This window comes from Lissotriton vulgaris, chromosome 6 (genome assembly GCF_964263255.1).
Source record: "Lissotriton vulgaris chromosome 6, aLisVul1.2, whole genome shotgun sequence".
Lineage (NCBI taxonomy): Eukaryota > Metazoa > Chordata > Amphibia > Caudata > Salamandridae > Lissotriton > Lissotriton vulgaris.
In genome coordinates this window covers 1,073,487,725-1,073,510,053 of record NC_141694.1, presented here as the reverse complement: position 1 = coordinate 1,073,510,053, position 22,329 = coordinate 1,073,487,725, and the positions used below count along the sequence as shown (strand labels likewise).

Here is a 22,329-nt window from a genome sequence, read left to right as displayed (position 1 = left end):
TGACATTATTATGAGCTATTGACATTGTAAATGGCAATGCCTTTCACAAAATTAAAAGGCATTGTTATTTACAATACCAAAAGCAACACCTATTGCATTGCATAGCGTGGTGTATTAAAGTAAAAAAAAAGTGTGTGTTGAGGCAGAGAGAGAAGAAGAAATGACGAGACATGTGAGATGGGAAAATAAGGCACAGAGAAGATAGTACGATGAAGGCGTCACTGTGCAGTGAGACTCTATTCTTAACTAAGGCCACACCTCAGCTAACAAACGCTGCAGACCCAATCGCGAAGGTATTGGCGCCTAAAACGCTCTACTCAGAAAGAGCATTAAGTGAGTGAGTGTAAACAGCAATGCTCTCGCACACAATAAACAATGTATTACACTGGTAGTTATGTAACAGTTAATAAACATGTAGCCAATAAGTTGACAGATGCAGTTTCTTGAGTATATTCTTTAAGGTGGGTAGTTTAATGAGTCCACAATCAGCCGACACGTGTTTCGTCGTTTGGGAACAATTCACAACGACTCTTCAGGGCTGGCAACAAAAAACATAAAGGAGTGTGTATAGACTGTTTCTTTACATACAGCGCATTTAAGAAAGACAAGTTGTCTAGTCGATATCGTGCATTGGTGACTCAAGGTGAATTATTTATACACCTCTAATGTGCCGCCTGTACCCACGAACCATAAATGGACTTGATGTGGTTTGTGTGATCAGAGTGGTGGTTCTTAGAGAAAAAGCAAACCGATTATGACATTGTTTTTAGACTATATTATTTCTCCTATGCGACATGCTTAGTCAATCATGTTATTGTGGGAAAGACGGAGTTTCAATTTTCACCACGATAATATTTCTTGTGCCATAATAAAATAAAACAAGTCCATCACTCAAAGGTCTCAACCAAGAACGTCATTGGTGAAGTGTCTAGTCATCAGAACTTTTTTATTGAGTGACTGCATTCAGCTCCCAGGTGCGTGACTGTTAAAGAAAGAAAAAACTAGGTGCCGAAAGGAAAGTGCCTACCTTGTGGCGCGACCTACACACATGTAGGTCAGGACGAAAAGATTCACAAGAAATCAGAATCTGTGAAGGGTGGAAGAGAAGCATATAAAAGGGCAATAATGGACCGACAAGCCGTTGCGGCGGAGAGAGGAGATAAAGTATCTACAGATTTAAAAGAATTATGGGGATAAGTGCCAATTACTATCGTACGTTTCATGATATCTATTCTGGTATCAACAAGTTTAATTGCGTGTACAACTGATGACTCTAGGACCAGTCTATCTATTAACTTATTTATGTACCGGATCACCACTTACCCTTGATATAATGATACCAGTTCAGTTATTCGTCTTTTGGGTCAAGGATTCGAGGAAAAATATATATCTGTCTGGCACTCACGAGCACACTGGGTCAATGAGTGCTGTGTTCATTCACGCTGAATAAAAGAAAACCGAGTGTTACGGTGTTTAAGAATTACTATGTAAGTTGACGAAACGGTGCAGTTTGCAAATCTCTCTCTCATAGAATTTTAGTTGAAAAAGTACCTTAATACGTGTACATATTAAGACTGTAACCGGGAGGGGATCCACATTCCGTTTCAGATCCTGCGTGTATGGCTCGAATCTTTGAGTTATCTGATAGAGAACAGGACGGGGTGGGGGGAAAGAAACAAAAGGGAAAAGTCAAAACAGCTACGGTAACTGCTGCCTTCGACTTAGGTAGATCATAAGATGAATGATCCTGTTTCTTCTAGAATAAATGTTTTGCGTTGTTAAGCACCGTACTCACCAGCTTTGTGGCATCCCTCCTCCTATGTTTCCCGGTCGCTGTTTTCCAACAACGGACACGTGACCGGAATGAGGAAATGATTTTAAGTGATACGTCTTGGAAACACTAGACTGCATATATTAATATAACAGCCGCCATGTTGAGGATCCTAGTTATCCCACATTATATCTGGCGGCAAGATGATCCGAATATAACTTAAAGGGAAAGGAGGAGTTTCTATTTGAGAAACCGTATATTGGTTTGTAGTGGAGAAAATGATATGCGATTTTGTGCACATCAGGAAGACGTATGTTTAGCGTCAAAATAAGATGACAATTTCAGTGAAGAAAACCGTGTGTTTACTGTAAATGTAACTACACAGTTTAAGCGATTGTGCTTAAATATCAAAAACCGAATCACTATTGTGTTAAAATCTCGTAAATTGAGATAATAATTCCGACAGTCGAGGTTAAAAACCATGGGACATGGATATGTCCTCGATGGTGTTTAATGTGAGCCAGTGAGTCGATGTGTCGTGAGCATCTTCTAATTAAACTATCGTGAAGTGAAGTTGACCCACCCCCTAGTGGGTTTGTGACTTGATACATTACAAAATTACAATAATAATATCCACAAAGGACCTTATGAGTCCTTGATTAAATGCAATATAGATTTACATAGATATCTTCACATATATCACAACAGTATATTTACATGTATTATTATTGGATCAGCACATTTATACATATTAGGTTTAGTATATTGGCTGTATTGGTAATTCAAAGTCTATATTGTATTCTATGGACCCCTTCTATTATGGAATATCAGATTTCAGTCGCCTAAGAAGAATTGTAATTCTGGATCAAAGTTAAGCCAGTGTTCCATGCACTGTAAGAGCATGATCCACATAGCTTCCTTACGTCTTAGTGTGAGTTCTCGATTTCCACCTCTGATATTCAGTGGAATCACATCTATGCCGTAGAAACGCACTTTGATTTCATCCTCCATAGGTTGGCATTCCGCAACATGTAAAGCCACTGGAAATTTAGGGTCTCTTTTTTGTATGGCTCTCATATGTTCTGCTAGTCTGTCCTTCAGAGCCCTGATGGTGCTGCCTACATAATACTTGCCACATGGGCATTCTATAATGTAGACAACAAACTTAGTCAGACATGTAATGTTCTGTTTGATGTTATACACAGTTTGGTCAAATCCTTTAAAGGTTCTAGTTCCGTGTTTCCCCCATCTGCACATAGAACAGAAACCACATTTATAGAAGCCTGTGCTCCGTTTGGTCAGCCAATTTTGGGCTGTAGTATTAAGGGGAACAGTGGGACTGAGTTTATTCCTTAGTGTTTGTCCTTTTTTATAGGTTATTGAAGGTTTGTGAGGTATCCATTCTTTAAGAACGGAATCTGCTGTGAGGAGGCTCCAATGTTTGTTGAAACTTTTCCTCACAGTTTGATGTAGTGCATTATATTCCGTGATTAGTCTCACTTGATTGTTGGAGGATTTAGGCTCCATGCGTGTCTTCAAACAATCTGGTCTTGTGGTTAGTCTAATTCTCTTTTCTGCCTTCTTTATGGATTCTTTGGGGTATCCTCTTCTCAAAAACCTGTCCTTCATGTTGGTGATACAGTTGTTGAATTCAGTTTGTTCACTGCAATTACGCCTAGCTCTGAGATATTCACCATAAGGGATTGAACGTATTTGATGTTGTGGATGTGAACTTGATGCGTGGAGAATGGAATTGCAGGAAGTGGGTTTTCTTTAGAGTTTGCTGTGCAGTGTGTTATCTTTAACATAAAATTCCAAATCCAGGAATTCCATATTACTTTCACTGTGTTGCATCGTGAAATTGATTTCCCATGTGTTATTGTTAAGATATTCAAAAAAGGAATGAAGTGATTCATCTGTACCAGACCACAATAAAAAACAGTCATCAATGTAACAACCCCAGAAAATAATGGAGTCGATATACTGTGCTCCCTTAGTACCCCAGATCAGATCCGACTCCAGTGCTCCCATAAAGAGATTAGCAAAGGAGGGGGAAAATTTTGACCCCATGGCTACTCCCTTTTTCTGTCGATACCATCTGCGATCAAACATAAAAAAGTTATTGCCCAGGATTAGGTCCATCATGCTTAACAGCATATTGGTATGAGCCCACAATGAGGCAGGTCTATTGGATAGTATCTTATTCATGGCTTCCATACCTAATTTGGGATTGATACTAGTGCACAGTGACACCACATCCATTGTCACTAATGTGGTGCCCTGTTGACCACTCCATGTCTGTCATGATGCTCAGAATATGTTTCGAGTCTTGTATGTGTGAGGGTAAATTCTTGACAAGGGGTCCCAGGAAAAGGTCCACATATTCAGTTAGCCTTTCCGTTGGACCCCCTATTCCTGAGACTATTGGTCTGCCCGGGGGAAAGAGAAGATCCTTATGTATCTTAGGTAATGTGTATAACCAGGGGAACGTTGGTCTGGATACTTTCAGGTAAAGATACTCGTCATTATTCAAAAGACCAGATTGTTTCCAATTTAGTAACCTCTCGTTAATTAGCAGTGTTAAAGGACCCATAGGGTTCTGAGCTAGCTGTTCATAGCATGAGTCATCACTCAATTGGCTCTGAATCTCGTTATTGTAGTCGACGAGGTTCATCACCACTATATTGCCCCCTTTGTCTGCTTCTCTAATAACGATGTCAGAGTTATTGCTCAAAGTAGAAAGTGCTAAGCGTTCACCTTTGGTCAAGTTGTCTTTGTAGTTGAACCTTACATCAAGAGTCTTAGTGTTTGTTCTATTCAGATCCTCCAGAACATGTCTGTGGAAGTTGTCTATTGCGTTTCCCCCTGGTAATGTGGGGGTCCATTTGGATTTACACCTTAAACCACTGGCCAGCCCATAATCAGTTTCAACATCAAGCTCTTCCAAAAGTCTTTCCATGTCATAGGGACTCTCCTCTCTGTCAGTTAAAGAAAGAAGCAAATGTGTTATTTGCACATCTTTTATTGTTAGCAGTTCATCGTCAAAAACATTAGGAATATTCTTTGATTGTCTCATGGTGTCTTTTTGTCCTGCGAAATGTTTTTTTAATTTTAGGTTACACACAAATTTGAAAACATCTATTTTTGTTTGGCAAATATCACCAGTTGCGTGGGGGTTGAAACTAAGACCCTTACTAAGTAAAGAGATCATGTCGGTAGTTAAAGGGTAAGAGGAAAGATTGATAACCTGTACATCTTGGTTTGCTGTGGTTAATTCCTCATTGTCCTTGATCTCAGCTTCTTGTGGTAGTCTTCGTTGGCTCCTGCGCCTGCCCCTGTGGGTTTTGGGTCTTGTGCGCCCCTTTGGGGTTGTATTCTGTTGCCTTTTCTGATGCGCTGCATTTCTAATAAAAAAGCCGAACGTGTGGTGTCAGTATTCTCTGTTGTCTCAGTCTCTGGCTCACTAAGTCCTGTTGTACTTAATGATGTAGTGCTAGATGTAGTGGAACTATTAGTGGTGGATCTACCTGTATGTGATCCTTGTTTATTACCAGGGATCATGTAGTCATATTTGGTTGCTTAGGTGAAGACCCTACCATCTCTGTAATCTGCCTCATCTCTTTTAATTTGGCGTGCCTTTCTATTCTTGATCTCTGCTTGATGTTTAAGTAAGATCTCGTCAAGTAAGGTGTAGTTCTTGACTGTGGCCTCAGGTAAGTCGAGGTCTTTGATCTCTTGTTCTAAGATGGAAATCTCAGTTTGTAATTTGGCTGTTTTTCGCTCTGCGCTTTCTATAAGGATATCCATTAGTACCATGGAATTGTGATTCAGAGAATTTTCCCATTTGGTCATAAGATCCAGATCTAGGTTGTCGTATGTGGGGAAGACTTGGGAACGTAGTCCCCTAGGTACTTGTTTTAGCCGTATGTATTGTTTTAAGGTGGTTCCATCCCACCAGCGGGAGTTTTCTTGTTTCTTAAGTTTCTCAAGTTTTATGAATTTATCTCTGAGACCTTCTTTACGTGGTGGACCTGTAGTAGCTGATGCCTGGTGTGTAGGCATACCTTTCGCTAGGTTCTCAAATAGATCTGCAGCTGCCTTGGCTCTATCCATGGGTAAATTGCAGCAGCAGTTTGCTTCTGATGTACTTAATACACAAGTGAGTATATATCAACGTGGAGGCGCCTTGTCTGAGTAAAAGGTGAGATACAGCTGATGTTTTTTTTTATAAATGCTCAGAAAGAGAGGGCGCTCTGTCTAGTGTATACGCTGGGTGTGTCTTAGTGGCTAGGTATAGGTATGGTGCGTGAGTGAGTGTACCTGTGTGTGGATGAGTACCTGCATGTCTGTAAGGGAGTCTGCCTATACCTGTGTGCTAGTGTCTGGGAGTGTGTGAGTGAGGGTGAGTGAGTGTGCCTGTCTGAATGAGTGAGTCTGTGTGTATTTGGGTAAATGTCTGTGAGTGCACATGCTTGCAGGGAGTGTGAGGAGGCACATGTGTGTGGCTGTGAATAAGCTGGTATGTGAGTGTGCCTGTGGGAGTGTACGTCTGTGTGTGGGATAGTGGATGTGGATGTGAGTGTGTGTGGATGTAAGGGTAAGCAAGAGAGTCTGCATAAGGGAGTGGATCCTGTTCACATGCCTTCTTGTCACAAAAGCTGCTGTGTGTATGTCTTGCATTATTGCCGCTGGAATGAGAACACGAGTGCCCAAGACCCCTTATACTACAGTCTGAGAAATACATAGGAAGAGAGTTGTCAGGATTCCTGTGAATTATTTGAAAAGCTGTACTGATGCTTGACGGAAACTCCTGCTCTCAGGAAGGTTGGATTTAGAGGCACATTACCCCGCATGATCCTAGTAAAACTTCATTGCGTTTCCAAAAGCTATGCTCCCTTAGTTCACAAGGGAGGATATATTGTTTAGTTATTCTAGAATAGTTACATTAATTATTTTGTCATTTGTTCAGCAAAGAAATAAATCAAAACCTAAAGCCCAAACTCCCAAGCCACCCACAAGCCAGCTTCTGTGACTTGCCTCTTGCCTTCGAGTGCAACAAGTCAAAGTGTATAAATTGTTTGTGTGTATGTAAGTACATAAGTTTTAAAGTAGCATTATGTACCGAACATTGCATTCCATCTGAAGAAGGGCTCTCTGGGACTTGGAAAGCTCGGGCATTAGATTGTGTGCACGTAAAGTAAAGACGTATGAGGAGCAGATAAGTGGTGATGTCAACCACACCATGCGGAGCGAGGACGCAGTTCTGGGGATCCGGTCAGCAGGATAGAAGCCAGGGAGGGCAGCGCAACCCCCTGTAGGCTGCACATCGGCTCCCAACTCGGTCCGCGGGGGCACAGCCGCCTTCTGCTCCAGAGTTAGCCCACGGGGACAAGCACTCAAAGCATCCACCAGCAGGGGCTGGGACAAGCCCCGAGTCCTGAGGCCGCCACTTTCCTCTTGGCTGCGTCTCCACCGGAACCAGGCCCCAGCATTCTATTTTCGATTAGCAGCAACAGTGCTGTCGTTTTTCAACAGGAGTGTAGAGTTAGTGCCTTATACAGAAAGGAGCTATAGGGGTAGAAAACAGGTCATCCCCCACTCACAATCTCATACACAACAATGGACCTGTTCACACGGTGAGTCTCCTCCTCAGATCCTCACCTAGATTCTATATTAGCTACAGGGGCAGCAGTTATGATTATACGGTCTATGCTTTCCGGATCTGGGTCCCCACTTTAAAACACAATCTAAAATTCAAACTGTTGCGTTGATTCCAACTAATGTCACCCCCACACTCTCCCCCCCCCTCCCCAGTGTGAAGAAAATACTTCTAGTGAGTGAAAGGAGATGCAGAAAGAAAAAATGTGTGAAAGGGCTGGTGGTGCCTCACGGAAGTAACACCATGGGTGTAAGCAGGAAGGTACTCGCCAAAAAAGGCATTTTGATGCCAGCTGGCTTGGTTTTTTAAAAGACTGATATATTGCCTTATGAATCTTCGGTGGTTGCTCATAGAATGAATGCCTCTTTTTTACTATAATGATTGTCCTCATAAAATGTTTCTTTAACCTTTTAACCGCTTCATAAACTGGACCAATTTTATTTGCCCTTTGCACTTCATCTGTTGGTGATTAAAATGTGACAATATATTTACCTTCTTTGATGAAGGCATCCAGTCGTAAAGCTTTTTATACCCTGAATGAAGATCCAGTGGGTGTCAATAAAATGTTTAAAATGTGGGTCCACTCCTGCCCAAAGTGAAGGATGAAATGGTCAAATAGTGAACAATCAGACCAAGACAAAACATCAATATTCTTTTGAATGCCAGAAATGAGGGAGTGACTGCCCCTGCCCACTCCTTTAAGAGCGAGAAGTGGCAATCCACTGTACAAATGGAACACACTCAACTTCTGCATTGCCCTCCTGCCATGTTCAGGAACACATTCACTGTGGCTTATGAGAGAATAGACACAGTCACTCGCTCCCAGCAAGTAACAGTGCTGATGTATACATGCCACTGTTCCTTGTATGTGACAGACACACAGAGAACAAAAACCTGCATGTCTTGAATAGACCACTACAGTCTATGCTCGCAGCTTCATCAATACCAGCTGCACTGCATACACGGGCCCTATCTCAGGGATATGCCGCCGCTGCCAATGGAGGTGCATACAAGCAAGGAAAAGGCTTGTGACTCACCGCATAATGGACGACATCCAGGTTCTGCTATACTCAGCAACTGACAATTACCTTAGTCCAGCAAACAACGCAATACATCTGATGAGGTTATCATTCCAGTTTTCATGGTTGTCATATAAGGGGTGTTTCAAAGCAATACAGCTGATAAAGGACCTCTTGTCATCAAAAAGAAGCGAAAAAGCCTCTAAACAGCTTCTACCAGGAAAGTATCCCCCAGATGCATCACAAACCCATTTTGCTATTCCTTAATAGCGAAAAATAACGATTCGCTAATAAGGAATAGCAAAATGCTATACATGAAGAAATCACACAAAAAATAGAGATTTCTTAAAATTCCTTAATTGCGACTCGCAAATTGCGAGTCGCAGTTAAGGAATACCTCCCCATTCATTCCTATGGGCCTAGAGGCCCATAGGAATGAATGGGAAGACATTCTCAATTTGCAAATCGCAAAAAGCAAATCGCAAATTGAGAATGCGATTTCAAGGGTGCAGGGATGTCCAAAGGACACCCTGTTGCACCCCCTGAAATTGATCTGTGCACATATGTTACGCACATACATGCCCTTAGGGCATGTGTGTGCGCAAAATGAAACTTTGAAAAATGCACTTTAGTGCATTTTTCCAAGTTTTTGCAAATTACCATGAAGTTCAACTTCATGGTAATTTGCGAGCCCTATTAGCGAAATCGCTATTTTTTTAACTTTAATGCATTGCATTTAAGGAATCTCAATTTGAGATTCCTTAAATGCAAGTAATCGCAATTCTGTGATTTTTTAATTTGCGATTTTGCATTTGGGATGATGCATCCCAAATGCAAAAATACCGGTCGCAAAGGGGCAGATTCTGAGAATCTGCCCCTTTGTGAGCGGATTTTACCTTGATGCATCTATGCCTAAGTTCTTTATTCATCAGTTACATTGAGTGACATGGTTATAGTACAGTCTCTCAATCACTTGTAATATACGACATGACAAAAGTATCACAACTGCTACATCAGCATAGCCACTACATCGCATGGTAAGTCTAGGTAAGTAGATATGATGTAATAGTACATTTATACTAAACCTGCACCAAAGAAGTAGGAGGAGTAGTGGATGCCATATTTTGGAGGTCGTGATTGTTGACCTTGGTATGCACTATACACATGCACTTCGGTGGAATGCTTCAATAAGAAAAAGACAGTTTTTTAAAAGCAAGCAGTGGATGCATGGAAACCAGTCTTTCAAAGATATAATAAAGCAGCTATACTCCAATGGAGGGAGAAACACAAGATTGACAAGCTAGGACACAAATGAGAAGCAGGTATTTGAGAGTGACAGTAAAGTGAACCAATGGTAAGCAATGGATAGGCTGCAAGCCCATTTATGTACTTGGTAAGCCCAAAATATGTCTTTTTCATCCAGAGAGCATGGTAGCCACTACCTAAAATGGAAAGGCTAAGCAAGTCACTACATATACTAACTGGTACAGTTCTATGAGAATGTTTTTCTTCTATGTTAATAAGCTAAATGTGCCCTGTCCTTTATGAGTTCCTATTCAAGTATGACAGTCTTTTAAACAGCAATATAATGGATCGAAGATCCTCTTGCTGAGGTCTAAGAACCAGTTATAGACCACATTGTTACTGATGTGTTATTGATGTGTTGTCAATAGTTATTGATAGGTTTTTGTTAAAGAACCAGTGTAATAAAAAAGACCTTTACTGTACAGTTTCTAATTTATCATAATTTTCACAATGCTTTTTGATGAAGGATAAAAGCTTCAAAAGGTTAAAGTTACGTAGTTATACATTACTGGAACAATGCTTCCACCAAGTTTGGTATCAGCATTGTTGAAGTTCTCCATGAAAATAAGTCTGCTCCTTAGGCTGCCATACGTTCATGTACCATGAACAAACTTCCTTCCTTCTCTTTGTAGTGAAGAGGCCTGCTCTCTTGAGAAAGGCCAAGGTTAGTATGGTAATACATTGGCTGATGACAGCGTGATGGGTGAGAACAGCATTACACTAATCTGTACACAGTTCCTGTTACAGTGCCCCCTGTACCGCTACTGCAACTTGAAAAATGCTGCACCAGAAACAACAGTGTGACGCTGGCGTGGAGGATGCCGCCGTTTACCCAGAATCCTGTAGAAGGCTTTATCCTAGAACTTGATGATGGAAATGGAGGCCAATTTAGAGTAAGAACCGCATGCCATTTTTGTTATGTTTTTGTCACATATGATGTCTTTGAAAATCGGGTAAATTAAGGAGGCACACACAGCAAACAGTGAGTAAAGGTTGAATCATCTCAGCCACAAACTGCAACTGCCACAACAGTCTTTCTATAGAACTCTCAAAACCTAACTCGGTCCGTGCTCAGGATGGCTCCTGGCCGTCATGAGTCACAGTAGTCATATGCTCATGGCGGCCAGGAGCCGTCCAAACGTTGCAACTCTGCCCACACGCTATTAATTCCCCGCCTGTGGGGGCGAATTAATCAGTGGGCGGAGTTCGGACGACTCCCGGTCGTCATGAGCACACGTCTACTGTGACCCATGACGGCCGGGAGCCATCCTGAGCACCGCAGCACCGCTCCCACACACCCCACCCCCTCGCCCTGTGGAAAAATTAACCCCACAGCAGAGGTGCTAAGTCGCAAAGTTCTAGAATACAAGTAACAAGCCCAGCATAGACACACTTCTTCCTCAAAGTCAAACACAGTAATCCTTGAAATACAAGAGTGGTTGTTTGATCCTTATTGCCACCCTGTGAAGTGGTCACATGATCGAGGAAGCCTTTGCCTACATCAGCTGTCTGACCATGTACCGAAGTGTCAGACTCAGAATCAACACCTACATCAGAACACATCCCAAGCTTCTCAGTGCTAACCCAGCTCATTGAAAGCATGACTAAGATTCCATATGTGACCATCACTGGTCTTTAGAGCATTGTTGAAAATCTATACCTCTTTTTTTATTGTTGCTGAATTTATACCATATCTGCTGCCCTAACAGGAGCCTGCATCCTTAGAAAACCACCAACCTTAACATCTGACCTTGCCAGATGTTTTCTGACATCAAAATAATGCTTTCAACTTTCCATCTTACGATTTTCCTTCAACCTCCATACATCTTCCACAGAAACATCCACCCACCCTTTATTCCAGACCTTCCATCATGGCACTAGCTTTCTTCCACGAAACAACTCCAAAAGTGTTTTACCAGTGGTGGAGTGGGGAGCTAACTAATTTGCAATGCGGTACTCTTGAATTATGTTCTCCCAGTTGGCACCATTCGAGCTGGTAATCCTCCTCTTGCCGTCCACATCCTTACAGGCCTCCAGTAGTCATCACGCAAACATTCTTTAGTCTTAACAATCCCCAGGTGTCCCACATGAGTGATGTCAACAATGCACTTCCATGATTCTTCTGGCACATAAATGCCATTCTTCTGAACAACAAATCATTGCAAATAGATAACTTATCTTTCACCTCAAAATAAGTATGCAACTCGCGGTGCAACATCCTCTTTTCTGGCAAGTCACTGGGCAAAAAAACACAACACTCCACTAGAAGTAGTTCATGGTTGAAACTCTGTCCACTCCTTTTCAATGGCTGCTCTATGAATAACAACACACACAGTCTCACTACTCCAAACCTCACTTTCATATTGACTGGTCTTGATAAAAAGTTGGAAACACAATTAATAGCACCTGGAATGTATTCAACACTGAAGGTATACTCTTGAAGCACTACAATCTACTAGCATATGTAAACAGAGACAGAATCCAGACCTTTTTGGTGAGTATTTCTTTAAGAGTTTTATGATCTGACCCCCTGGTAAATATATTACTACTCAAAAACACTTACATTTGTTGATAGCCCAACTCACTGCCAGGGTCTCTTTTCCGATAGTAAAGTAGTTAAACTCCGCTCCTCCATTCAGGCACACATGATGATACATTCTTTTCCTGTATTCACTTGCAGAACGGTGGCACCCAAAACCCTTGCAACTTACATCAATAATCACAATAGTTTCCCTTCCATGAACGAACGCTTGAAGGCTTGGAGAACCAGCTAATTCCTCTTTTAGTTTCTCAAATCCTAATTTACGTTTCTCATTCCACATGAACCCTATATCTTTCTTAGTCAAACTTCTCAGAGCAAACGACTTTTCTAGAAATGTTGGGCATAAACCTACTATAAAATTCGAGCATTCCCAATAAGGAAACTATTCCTCTTTACAGGTATTTGCTTCTAGATCACAAATGTCGTCAACCAGTTCTATCTTTGGTTTAACCCTCATATCAGAGATAGCATGACCCACATAAGAAATTCCTAAACTTTCAGATTCACATATTGTGTTGCTCCCCGGTACTCCCATAACTCATAATGTATTGAAAACACCCAGTACCCTCCAACTCACCAAGCCTATTTTCCATCACTCTTTGAAATGAAGACACTGCAGACACGAGTGCACAAGGCATCCTAATGAATTTAGATGATCCCATTGGCATTATGAAAGTAGTAAGATTTTCAGAGCTGTACTGCAATTTAACTTGGTGATATACTGAGACCAGGTTAAGTATGGTAAAATACTTTTTGCCAATCACTGTAGACAACATTTCCACTAAATTGGGAATAGGGAATTTGTCAGACACAACTTCCCTATTAAAACCTGCAAGGTTGATGTGTATTCTAATCTGGCCAGTGTGCTTGCACGCTGCTACCACTGAAGCCAACCACTCAACAAAACAACGGTGCCCTGTATACAAAGTTTACTCAACTCTTCTCTCACATTATGTTGTTAATTCCATAGTATTTTCCTCACCTTCGCAACAGCAGGTATAGGTCCATTCTTCAATTTGATTTTATGAGAATAACCTTCGAGGTACCCCAGCTTAGAGCTAAACACTTTTGAGTTCAACCTTGGGAAATCAACACAGTTATGACCAACAACTACCTGATGCACACACACTTGATTCTCCGCATTGGGTACATGTATACTCCCAATTCTTTCTGTTGAAACCACCCAAGAATGTTGTCTCCTTTGACAGCCACATACACCTTTCCAATGGAAAATATTTGTTTGGACTCTTTATGAGTATCAAAAACCCAATCATCTTAATCACCAGACCCAGCAGGGTTAATGTCCATTTTCCTCAATTCGGTACAAAAGGGGGTGGTGATGGACGGAGCATCTGAACCAATCAAACACTCACACCCAGTCAACAGATCTGGGCTGGACTGTTCCAATGAGGCACAGGGTCAGACTGATTTGCATATGGCCATGTCTGAACTGGGGTGTCAGAGTGGGCTAAAGAACGGTGATAGATTAAACCCAGATCTGTTGACTGAGTGTGAGTGTTTGATTGTTTCAGATGCTCCGTCCATCACCACCCCCTTTTGTACCGCTTTGGCCGCCATAAGTTGGCAGGGTATGCTCAGACGTGAGTCCCTTGCTCACTTTGCCACTGGATTCAAGCAAGCCTGGCTGAAGACGGCTGTAATGCCACAAACCAGTCCTAGGAAGCTTAAATCCGGTCCGGGGAAGGCATGGCTTGGCAGTTCGGGCTGGACTGTTCCCATGAGGCACCGTGTCAGACTGATTTGTATATGGCCACCTCTGAACTGGGGTGGCAGAGTGAGCTAAAGAACGGTGATGGATTAAACCCAGATCTGTTGACTGGGTGTAAGTGTTTGATTGGTTCAGATGCTCCATCCATCACTACCCCCTTTTGTACCGCTTTGGCTGCCATAAATTGGCAGGGTATGCTCAGACGTGAGTCCCTTGCTCACTTTGCCACTGGATTCAAGCAAGCCTAGCTTAAGACGGCTGTAATGCCAGAAACCGGTCCTAGGAAGTTTGAATCCGGTCCAGGGAAGGCATGGCTTGGCAGTTCGGGCTGGACTGTTCCCATGAGGCACAGGGTCAGACTGATTTGCATATGGCCATGTCTGAACTGGGGTGGCAGAGTGGGCTAAAGAACAGTGATGGATTAAACCCAGATCTGTTGACTGGGTGTGAGTGTTTGATTGGTTCAGATGCTCCGTCCATCACCACCCCCTTTTGTACTGCTTTGGCCGCCATAAGTTGGCAGGGTATGCTCATACGTGAGTCCCTTGCTCACTTTGCCACTGCATTCAGGCAAGCCTGGCTGAAGACAGCTGTAATGCCAGAAACCGGTCCTAGGAAGCTTGAATCCGGTCCAGGGAAGGCCTGGCTTGGCAGTTCAGGCTGGACTGTTCCCATGAGGCACAGGGTAAGACTGATTTGCATATGGCCATGTCTGAACTGGGGTGGCAGAGTGGGCTAAAGAACGGTGATGGATTAAACCCAGATCTGTTGACTGGGTGTGAGTGTTTGATTGGTTCAGATGCTCCGTCTAGCACGACCCCCTTTTGTACCATTTTCTCAATTTGGCACAACCTTAAAAGAACATCTTGCAGAGTGGTTGTGAAATAATATTCAGGCAAGAACACAAATCAAACATTGCTACTATCTCTACATCTTCCATCAACACTTTGTCAGTAGAATAACCAACAACTTGTAACACTATCTAGTCACTCCCAGATTTTCAACAATGTTTACAGCGTTTGCTGTAAATTCCTTTTCGACCCCACCACTCGCAAACTTCTTATAGAGCAGGGAACTTTTTGTTATTGGTTCATTTGCCTCGTCACACCACAACAAAAAATAGTTAACTTTGAAATTATAAAGAGCCTTCTGTGCTTTGCAACCATCTCTCATCTCAGTCTCTCATTTACCTCCAAAGAATTCCAACCATCACCACTCTTGGAATCCATTTTCAGCTCATCCACACAGGTAAGCATGTGTTCACCATGTTTGGGAGTCACAATAACATCGTATTGGGGGGTTCATCCTTGAACCAGAGCTCTTAATGTGTGTGACTTGGTATGAAGAAAAATTGATCACAATCCTTTCCTCACATACAATTCCAAATTTACAAGTTGCTGTCAGTTCACATAATGCTGTTACATACTCCTCAGCTGTTTTATCTTCCTTCTGTACTTGCTAACCAAAGTGTAATATTTTCAGAATTCTGCTCAGTCCAGGTAGACAGTGATTGCTCAATTTCTTCTACATTATTTCGTACTCATTTAGTCCCTAAGCATCTGCATCACCCAGCTCTGGTAGGTTTTCCTATACATCCTGGCCTTCTGCCCCTAAACAATGAGTCAAAGGGCCAACTTCCTATCAGCACCTAGATTAGTGCTACAAACATGAGCCTAGGTCATAAATAACCTTTTCCATTTTTTCCAACTTAATCCAGGTTCACCAGAATGAGGGCAAAATGGTGGTGGAGTAACATTTTGCATGTTATATGTCAATTTAAAACAAGCATGCAACGGCCTTACTGGCACAGTGGCATGGTGAACTATGTAGAACTAGTACCACAATGATCTTGCAAAATAATGTATTATAAGGTGTAGAACAAATCATAAACATAGTATCCTAAAAATGCTGTGTGAGCAACCACGCTCTAATTCTGAAATTCAGGTAGAGATTCCTTTTTTCTCTCTGAGCACATAAGAATAAAACTCCCTAATCAGCAGTTTTAATTCACCACCAGTTTACTGTTGCTGCAAGTCTAAGCACAGTGCACTAACATAGATCCAATGCACAACACCATAAATGTTCAATCAAGGAAAAACTTGAAGTACTTCAGGAATATGCTGCTGCCTTTGCGCACCCTACCAGACTCCTTATGCTCCTAAAGAACAAAAAACGTCCTCAGTACAGCACGTCGTATCCTTACATGCTGCCCATCAACACTTCAGAATCTTGTCCCATATGCTGCATTCCTTACTCACCAATGACATATTAAATACTACATCAGCCCTTGCTGCCCTCTTCTGTGAGATGCATGTGTTGCATTCCAAGGCAGGCATATCATGAGTTCCACAAATTCAATGACTGCACTTACCCAGAAAAATGGCACCATGCACCAGGGCTCAGCGAACAGTATATTATCACTTTATAAGTCACCAAACCACCCGGATTATATTTTGAAGAGACAACCGTAAACTTCTACTGAATTTCTTTGCTTGTTCTGTGCCAATGATAACAACAGACCTGAGACCTGACAGAACCCCTTTTGGAGGGCCACAAGGCATGCAGGGGCTACTGAGCCCAACCATGGGGGTTGAGGACTTTTACTCCTGATGTTCCAGTGCCTGACCTACTATGGATTCCGCTCAACTGGGCCAAGTACTCCTTCTGCCCTTGACTCTTAATGGTAGCTGTGGTCGAGCAGTCAAGACTCTCTCGGGGATGTAGATACAGGTCAGTGGACACGACTTATAACTCGAAGTGCAGACAGTTTGAACAATAAATCCATGTCTAGCGAAATATTTACTTTTATTTAAAAAAAATTTATTTTTGACTCTGCACATGCAAAGGAATACAACATTCAGAAGCAACAACACAATTCCTTCCTTCGTGTAATGTGTTCGAGGTTATTCCCAATTCACTCTTGGCTTCATCCGGGGAATGCAAACTATTAGGCTGTACTTAAGGGTTTTCTTTTTATTCTACAAGATTTCGGTCAAAAGTGTATATGGGGCCACAGCATCTTCGGTTCGGCAGTGAGGCCCCAGGCCCCAAAGCCCTAGTTCAAGTTTTACCCTCTCCTGAAGCATGGAAGCACTTGGTGTTACAGTGGGTGCCCTCAGTGGGGGGCGCTCACAAGATCCAATCCTGCTCAGAGACGTCAGGCTGATCGTGGCACATGCGGCAGCTTCGGCAGCCACATGCTCACTCTCCAAAGTTGCACGGCCAGCCATCGTAGCTGCTTCCAAGCACCCAGCAATGTAGTAAATCAAGTTCTCCCCTGGAGGAGGGGAATTCAGACCTTCGGTTCCCAACTCGAGACCGATGAGAGCACGCCATCCTCTTCAGTGTCCTTCCTGTTCACGGGGTCAGTCAGGGCAGATCCTTCAGACTCGCCGGTCACAGCCTCACTACAGCCCTGGGCAGCGGCCCAAAGTCTTTGATGAATTGGTTCTGGTGGCTCCCCCTCTGCATATATGGTTGCTGCAGTACCTTCTGCATGCAACATAGACTTCTAAGGTTCAATTTGCCCGCACCATGGCAGCTCTGGCGTATGGGGGTCACTGCTCAGGCATTCAAGAGTTCTGTCGTGCTGGTCACACAACTACTTCACAGATGGCCCCCTCTGGCACACAGGGTCACCACAACAAGACTGTGTTGGCTTGGCACCATCCACACAATGCTCAATACTTGGCACAGTCTTTGACGGCCCTCTCCTAGCACACAGGGGTCACCGAAAACAGTCTTGCACATGGGCTATTGCCAGATTGGTGCACAGACAAATTCTCACACCTCACACAGGAAGCCTTCATGGTATACCCGCTGGATCTTGTTCCCTCCAATGCCCTCCTGTTGCTCACAGGGCATACTCGTCTTGGCAAGTAGTCATGGACTGATGCTCCAGGCTCCAAGGCAGGTGGTCTTGGTTTCCCTGGATGAATTCTCCTCATACAGCAGGAAGACTTGCACACATTGGCCTCCAGTCCTGGTCACAGGTAGAAAGCTTGAGGATCTCGACCTTCTCCCACATCCCACCTGGCTGTTTGGCAAATGTCCTTTTCCAGACACCAAATGTGATTTAGGGGTTGGGTCTTTGAAGTTTTAAATTGGGGTTCTGTTTCTTTTGAAGTGGTAACTTCTCCTTTCATCTTCTTTTATGAACGAGGTCTGCCACAACAGGACCGACTCTGAAGCTATTTGTACACAGCACAGTTCAAGGGAGTAACTACAGTTCGCACCTGGATGTCAGTCACAGTGATATGTGCATCAAAAAGTTAATCACTGACCCCCAGAGGTACTCTTCATTACTCTTACCAGCCCCATCCCACTTCCTGATATGTGTCCAGGCCCCTTTCTTGTCATCAGTCACTAAATCAAAGAGCAATCTTGTGAAATGTTAATTGAGTCTTTTCCTTTTCTCTCCAGTGTGTCCCCCACCCAGCTCACAGGAATGCACCAATACACAAATCTGTCTTGGGGGATTCCTCTCCTCTTCATTTCTTAAACAGGTAGACAGGGGCTTCCCAAAAGGAAACCCAGGGTCCTCTATATGTCCTTAGTACATTTATGTTCTGCACTAATACCTCTGTACTGAGTACATGTGAGGATATAATGCATACACACATTCAGTCTGCGTGCACTGTTCAGTACTGAAGCTTTTGTATATTCAACTAGGGCACGCATATTTTAAAACACACTTACTGCCAGCATAACACTCGTTATGTGTGCGCTGCTCAACTTTTCACCCTTCATGTATTGTACTTCAATAAAGCACACTTACACAGAGCACAAGAGGTCCCTTGTACTGTATCCTTTCCAGACACACTTAAAACCAACTCAGATTTACGACTCCTGCACTCACTGCGCAGCACTCCACATCTACCTGATTGTACGAATTACAGTACCATGACAGAGCACGTCTGACTTCCTCGTGCATCTCCGCTCATGCTAAGAATGTTTTTCTTTGTATTTGTGATTGCGCTCCATGTTATAGGCTGGTGCTTCACAGAGGCTCTGGATACTTGTAAGGCAGGTGCAGCAGGGCTCTCTTGGAGTTGGCAGCTCGGGATGTGGGCTCCCATTTTATTGGAAAAAACGTGGATTTTCACACTTAACTGTGTGTGTTTTCACTCACACATTCGTTGATGAGGAGCCTTCACTGCAGGAGTCCTCTTGCTTCTGACATTTGATTTCTTTGCCATTTCTTCATGCTGTCCTTCCAGAGGAGTGGCGGTGTGGTCGTGGCCTACCCTGGCACACATTTGAGCGGTGCTGGGGTTGCTATCTGCCTTGATGGCGTTGGAGTGACCGGTACTTGTTTTGCACACTTTTGTGGCGATACAGTGGCAGGGATGTGTTTACTGAGTGCAAGTCCCATAATTGGCTGCTTAGTGTATGTAACATCACACCTCACATGACAGACTTGGATGGCTCAGTGATTTTAGAGGCATTAGGACGAACGTTGCATGCCTCCATCAAGTGACTACTCATCATGTTTATCAGCCATCTTTGTTTGGGCTCACATCTGATTTGTCTTCAGTCAGTCTCCTTGTTCTGCATGCGTAATTTTTTTTTTACGGCAACCATCCAAAGTGGGATCTCTTTCCAAAATATTTCTGTAACACCTATAAGGATTGATCCTCATCTGTCTTGCACCAACATTTCTTTGTATGTATAGTTGGAAGAGTCAGGTGATTTTTGATGATTTGTTTGTTATATACTAATACTGGTTTGATATACTGCTGGAAGTCATTGCTTGCTTTGCTCATGGCTGCTCATCGATACCCGGTCCAAATAACCTCACTTTTGCAGAATCCAGGCAAACCACCAAATGCCTGAAAGGAATGGTTTTGCAAATTTCTAAATTATTTTGTGGCAATTGATGCTTCGAGATTTAATCTAACAAGGAAGGCAGCCTTATTAGTTATATGAGTAACAAAAGAAGGAGTGTCACCGTTGAGAATCATAGATTCTGAATGGGATATATGTTTGAAAAAAGGAACATTTCTCCTTTTGTAAAAAAAACCTCACTCACCAGCCTGGTGGTGACTTGCTTCATCATTGGGGTCCACCCTGATGACCGAGTGCCATCAGGGTATGCTGCGACACCTGAACTACAGTGGAGCTGGTTGTTGTGAGTGATAAGTGCAGATTTTTTTTTTTAAATTGTCCTGGTTTAACTTAATAGACATTTTTTTTATTTGTAAGCAACTGGACAATATTAAAAGGGTGTGAAGATACTTAGTGGATAATTATGACCAAGAGTATTGTGCGGATGGTCTACATGTTTCAACCTATGTGTGGGATTTACCAGGTTTTCTTCAGGACCAAAGTGCAAGAAAACGGACGGTCTACACCCCCTAAAAGGTGTATCCAATCCTAAATTCTTGGTGCCAGATAAGCAAAAATCCGCAACTGGTGCGAGCTCTAGCCAAACTAGGCGAGACCAAAAGAAAAAGACTACTATTTATTGTCTAAGGACATCGTAGGGCAGGGGGTAGGTTTGTCTCAGCTAAAATGTATTAGTTTTGCTGGACTTAATGCGGCCGTTTTACCTATATGCAATGCCCGCTGTCTCCGCTACCACATGACTAACTAATAAGGTGACAGCCTTATTAGTTAGTCATGTGGGCAAAGGCCAACAGGTATTCTATAATTCAGATGAGGCAAGAGAACTGGGAATTAAGGAAAAAACTGCACCACTGTTGGAATACCATCTACTGTGTCGAAATAGAAGGTGCTATGCCCAGACACGTGATTCCCACACGGGCCTTAAGGGAAATAGGCAACCTACCACCCAGGAAAGCTAATTATAATAGTTGGACAGCACCCTTCAAAAGTTACACATTTGTTGCAAAAACAGTTATTAAAAACATACAAATGAACAAAGTTATTAGTTTTCCCAACTATTCAGATGAGACACACAAAAGTAGTGACTTGGATGTTCTTTCTTTTATTCAATTTTTATTCTTTATTTTTCTTTTTTTGATAGTTGCGGATAGCCGACGCGTTTCGTCCGTTGCCGGACTTCTTCAGGGCTTGAAACAAATTCTCTGATATCAAGTATCACGTCGGTCTTAGTAAGGCTTTCATGGAGTTTCTTTTATTGCTTAGAGAGTTGTAAGCAAGGTCACAGATCCTAGTCACAGTCGCTGTCAACAAGGAAGCAAAAGTTGGCCCACAGAAAGGTCAAGGGGCTGGAACATACAGGAGCGTCAAGTTGTGGTCTTCTGGTACCTACTGAGGCTGCACCAGGAGGTGAAGGTGATACCTAGAATGTTTATTTTGAAGCAATTTCACGTCTTCGAAACACAATCTCTCAGCAACCCAGTGTGCTTCTGAAAAGGTTCAACTTTTTAAAAAGGAAACAAATGGCTGATGAAAGTGTTGAGGAATTTATATTTAGTCTCAGGTTTTTGGCTTCTACATGAAACTTTGGTGAATCTCTTGACACTTACATAAGAGATCAATTTGTATTTGGGTGTTTTCCCAAGAAGATACAGGAACGGCTGTTCAGTTATCGAGATCCAACTCTTCTGGAAGTGACAGATGTAGCAAAAGCCATTGAACGTTCCATGGCCTCAAGCAAACTCATGGCTTTGGAATACTCTAATACTCTACATGCTAATGTATACTTGTGTTCGGAAGAACACCCCATTAATGCACTTTTGGTGAAAGATAGACCGACTAAGAATATGCGCAAGAAATCTCAACCTATTTGTTACAGATGTGGCTCTAAATTTAATGTGGGTAACGAAGTGGGTTGCCCAGCTAAGAGCAAAGGTTCTAACAAGTACAAAAAGTTGGTCACTTTCAGGTTGTCTGCAAAGGAAGTAGGCGATCTTTTAAAATCAACAGTGTGGAGGTTTAGATGGATGAGAGTAGATCTGTCCAAAATGCTTTTGTCTGTTCACATGGGTGCAGCCACTGAGTGAAGTGTTAACAGTGTAAGTGGTAATATTAAAGGACCGTGGTGTGAGGTAAAAGTTTGTGAGATTTCCCTCAGCATGATGACTCATACGGGTGCTCCCATCACCATTATTTCCGATTGCTGCTTTTATCAACATTGGTTAAAGGATTTCTTCTTTAGAAACCTGTACACCCCAAAGCTTTTGGGGAGCAATACAATGATTCTTTAGGGTACTTTCTAAAATTGGTAACATGCTTGGGAATATCTACTATTACAAAGGGGTATGTTGCTGTGAGGAGGAGAAATATGGTTGGTTGGCAAGCTTTGTCTAAAATGTTCCTGATGTTAATCCAGGTTCTGAAACATCTGTGGTTGCGTTTGTAGCCAAATTTGGCTTG

The 22,329-nt window shown here is 42.6% G+C and overlaps 1 protein-coding gene across 2 annotated transcripts in view; it reads left to right on the top strand.

Moving 5' to 3' along the window:
• TRIM67 (tripartite motif containing 67) overlaps positions 1–22,329 on the top strand; it is a 526,294-nt gene that overhangs the window by 380,173 nt on the left and 123,792 nt on the right. The window contains exon 6 of one of the 2 annotated variants that reach the window (XM_086925344.1): positions 10,502–10,647. In XM_086925344.1, coding sequence (XP_086781470.1) covers positions 10,502–10,647 — 146 coding nt within the window. Of the gene's footprint in view, positions 1–10,489; positions 10,648–22,329 lie in introns of both variants that reach the window. The other variant, XM_086925343.1, reaches the window with a different exon arrangement.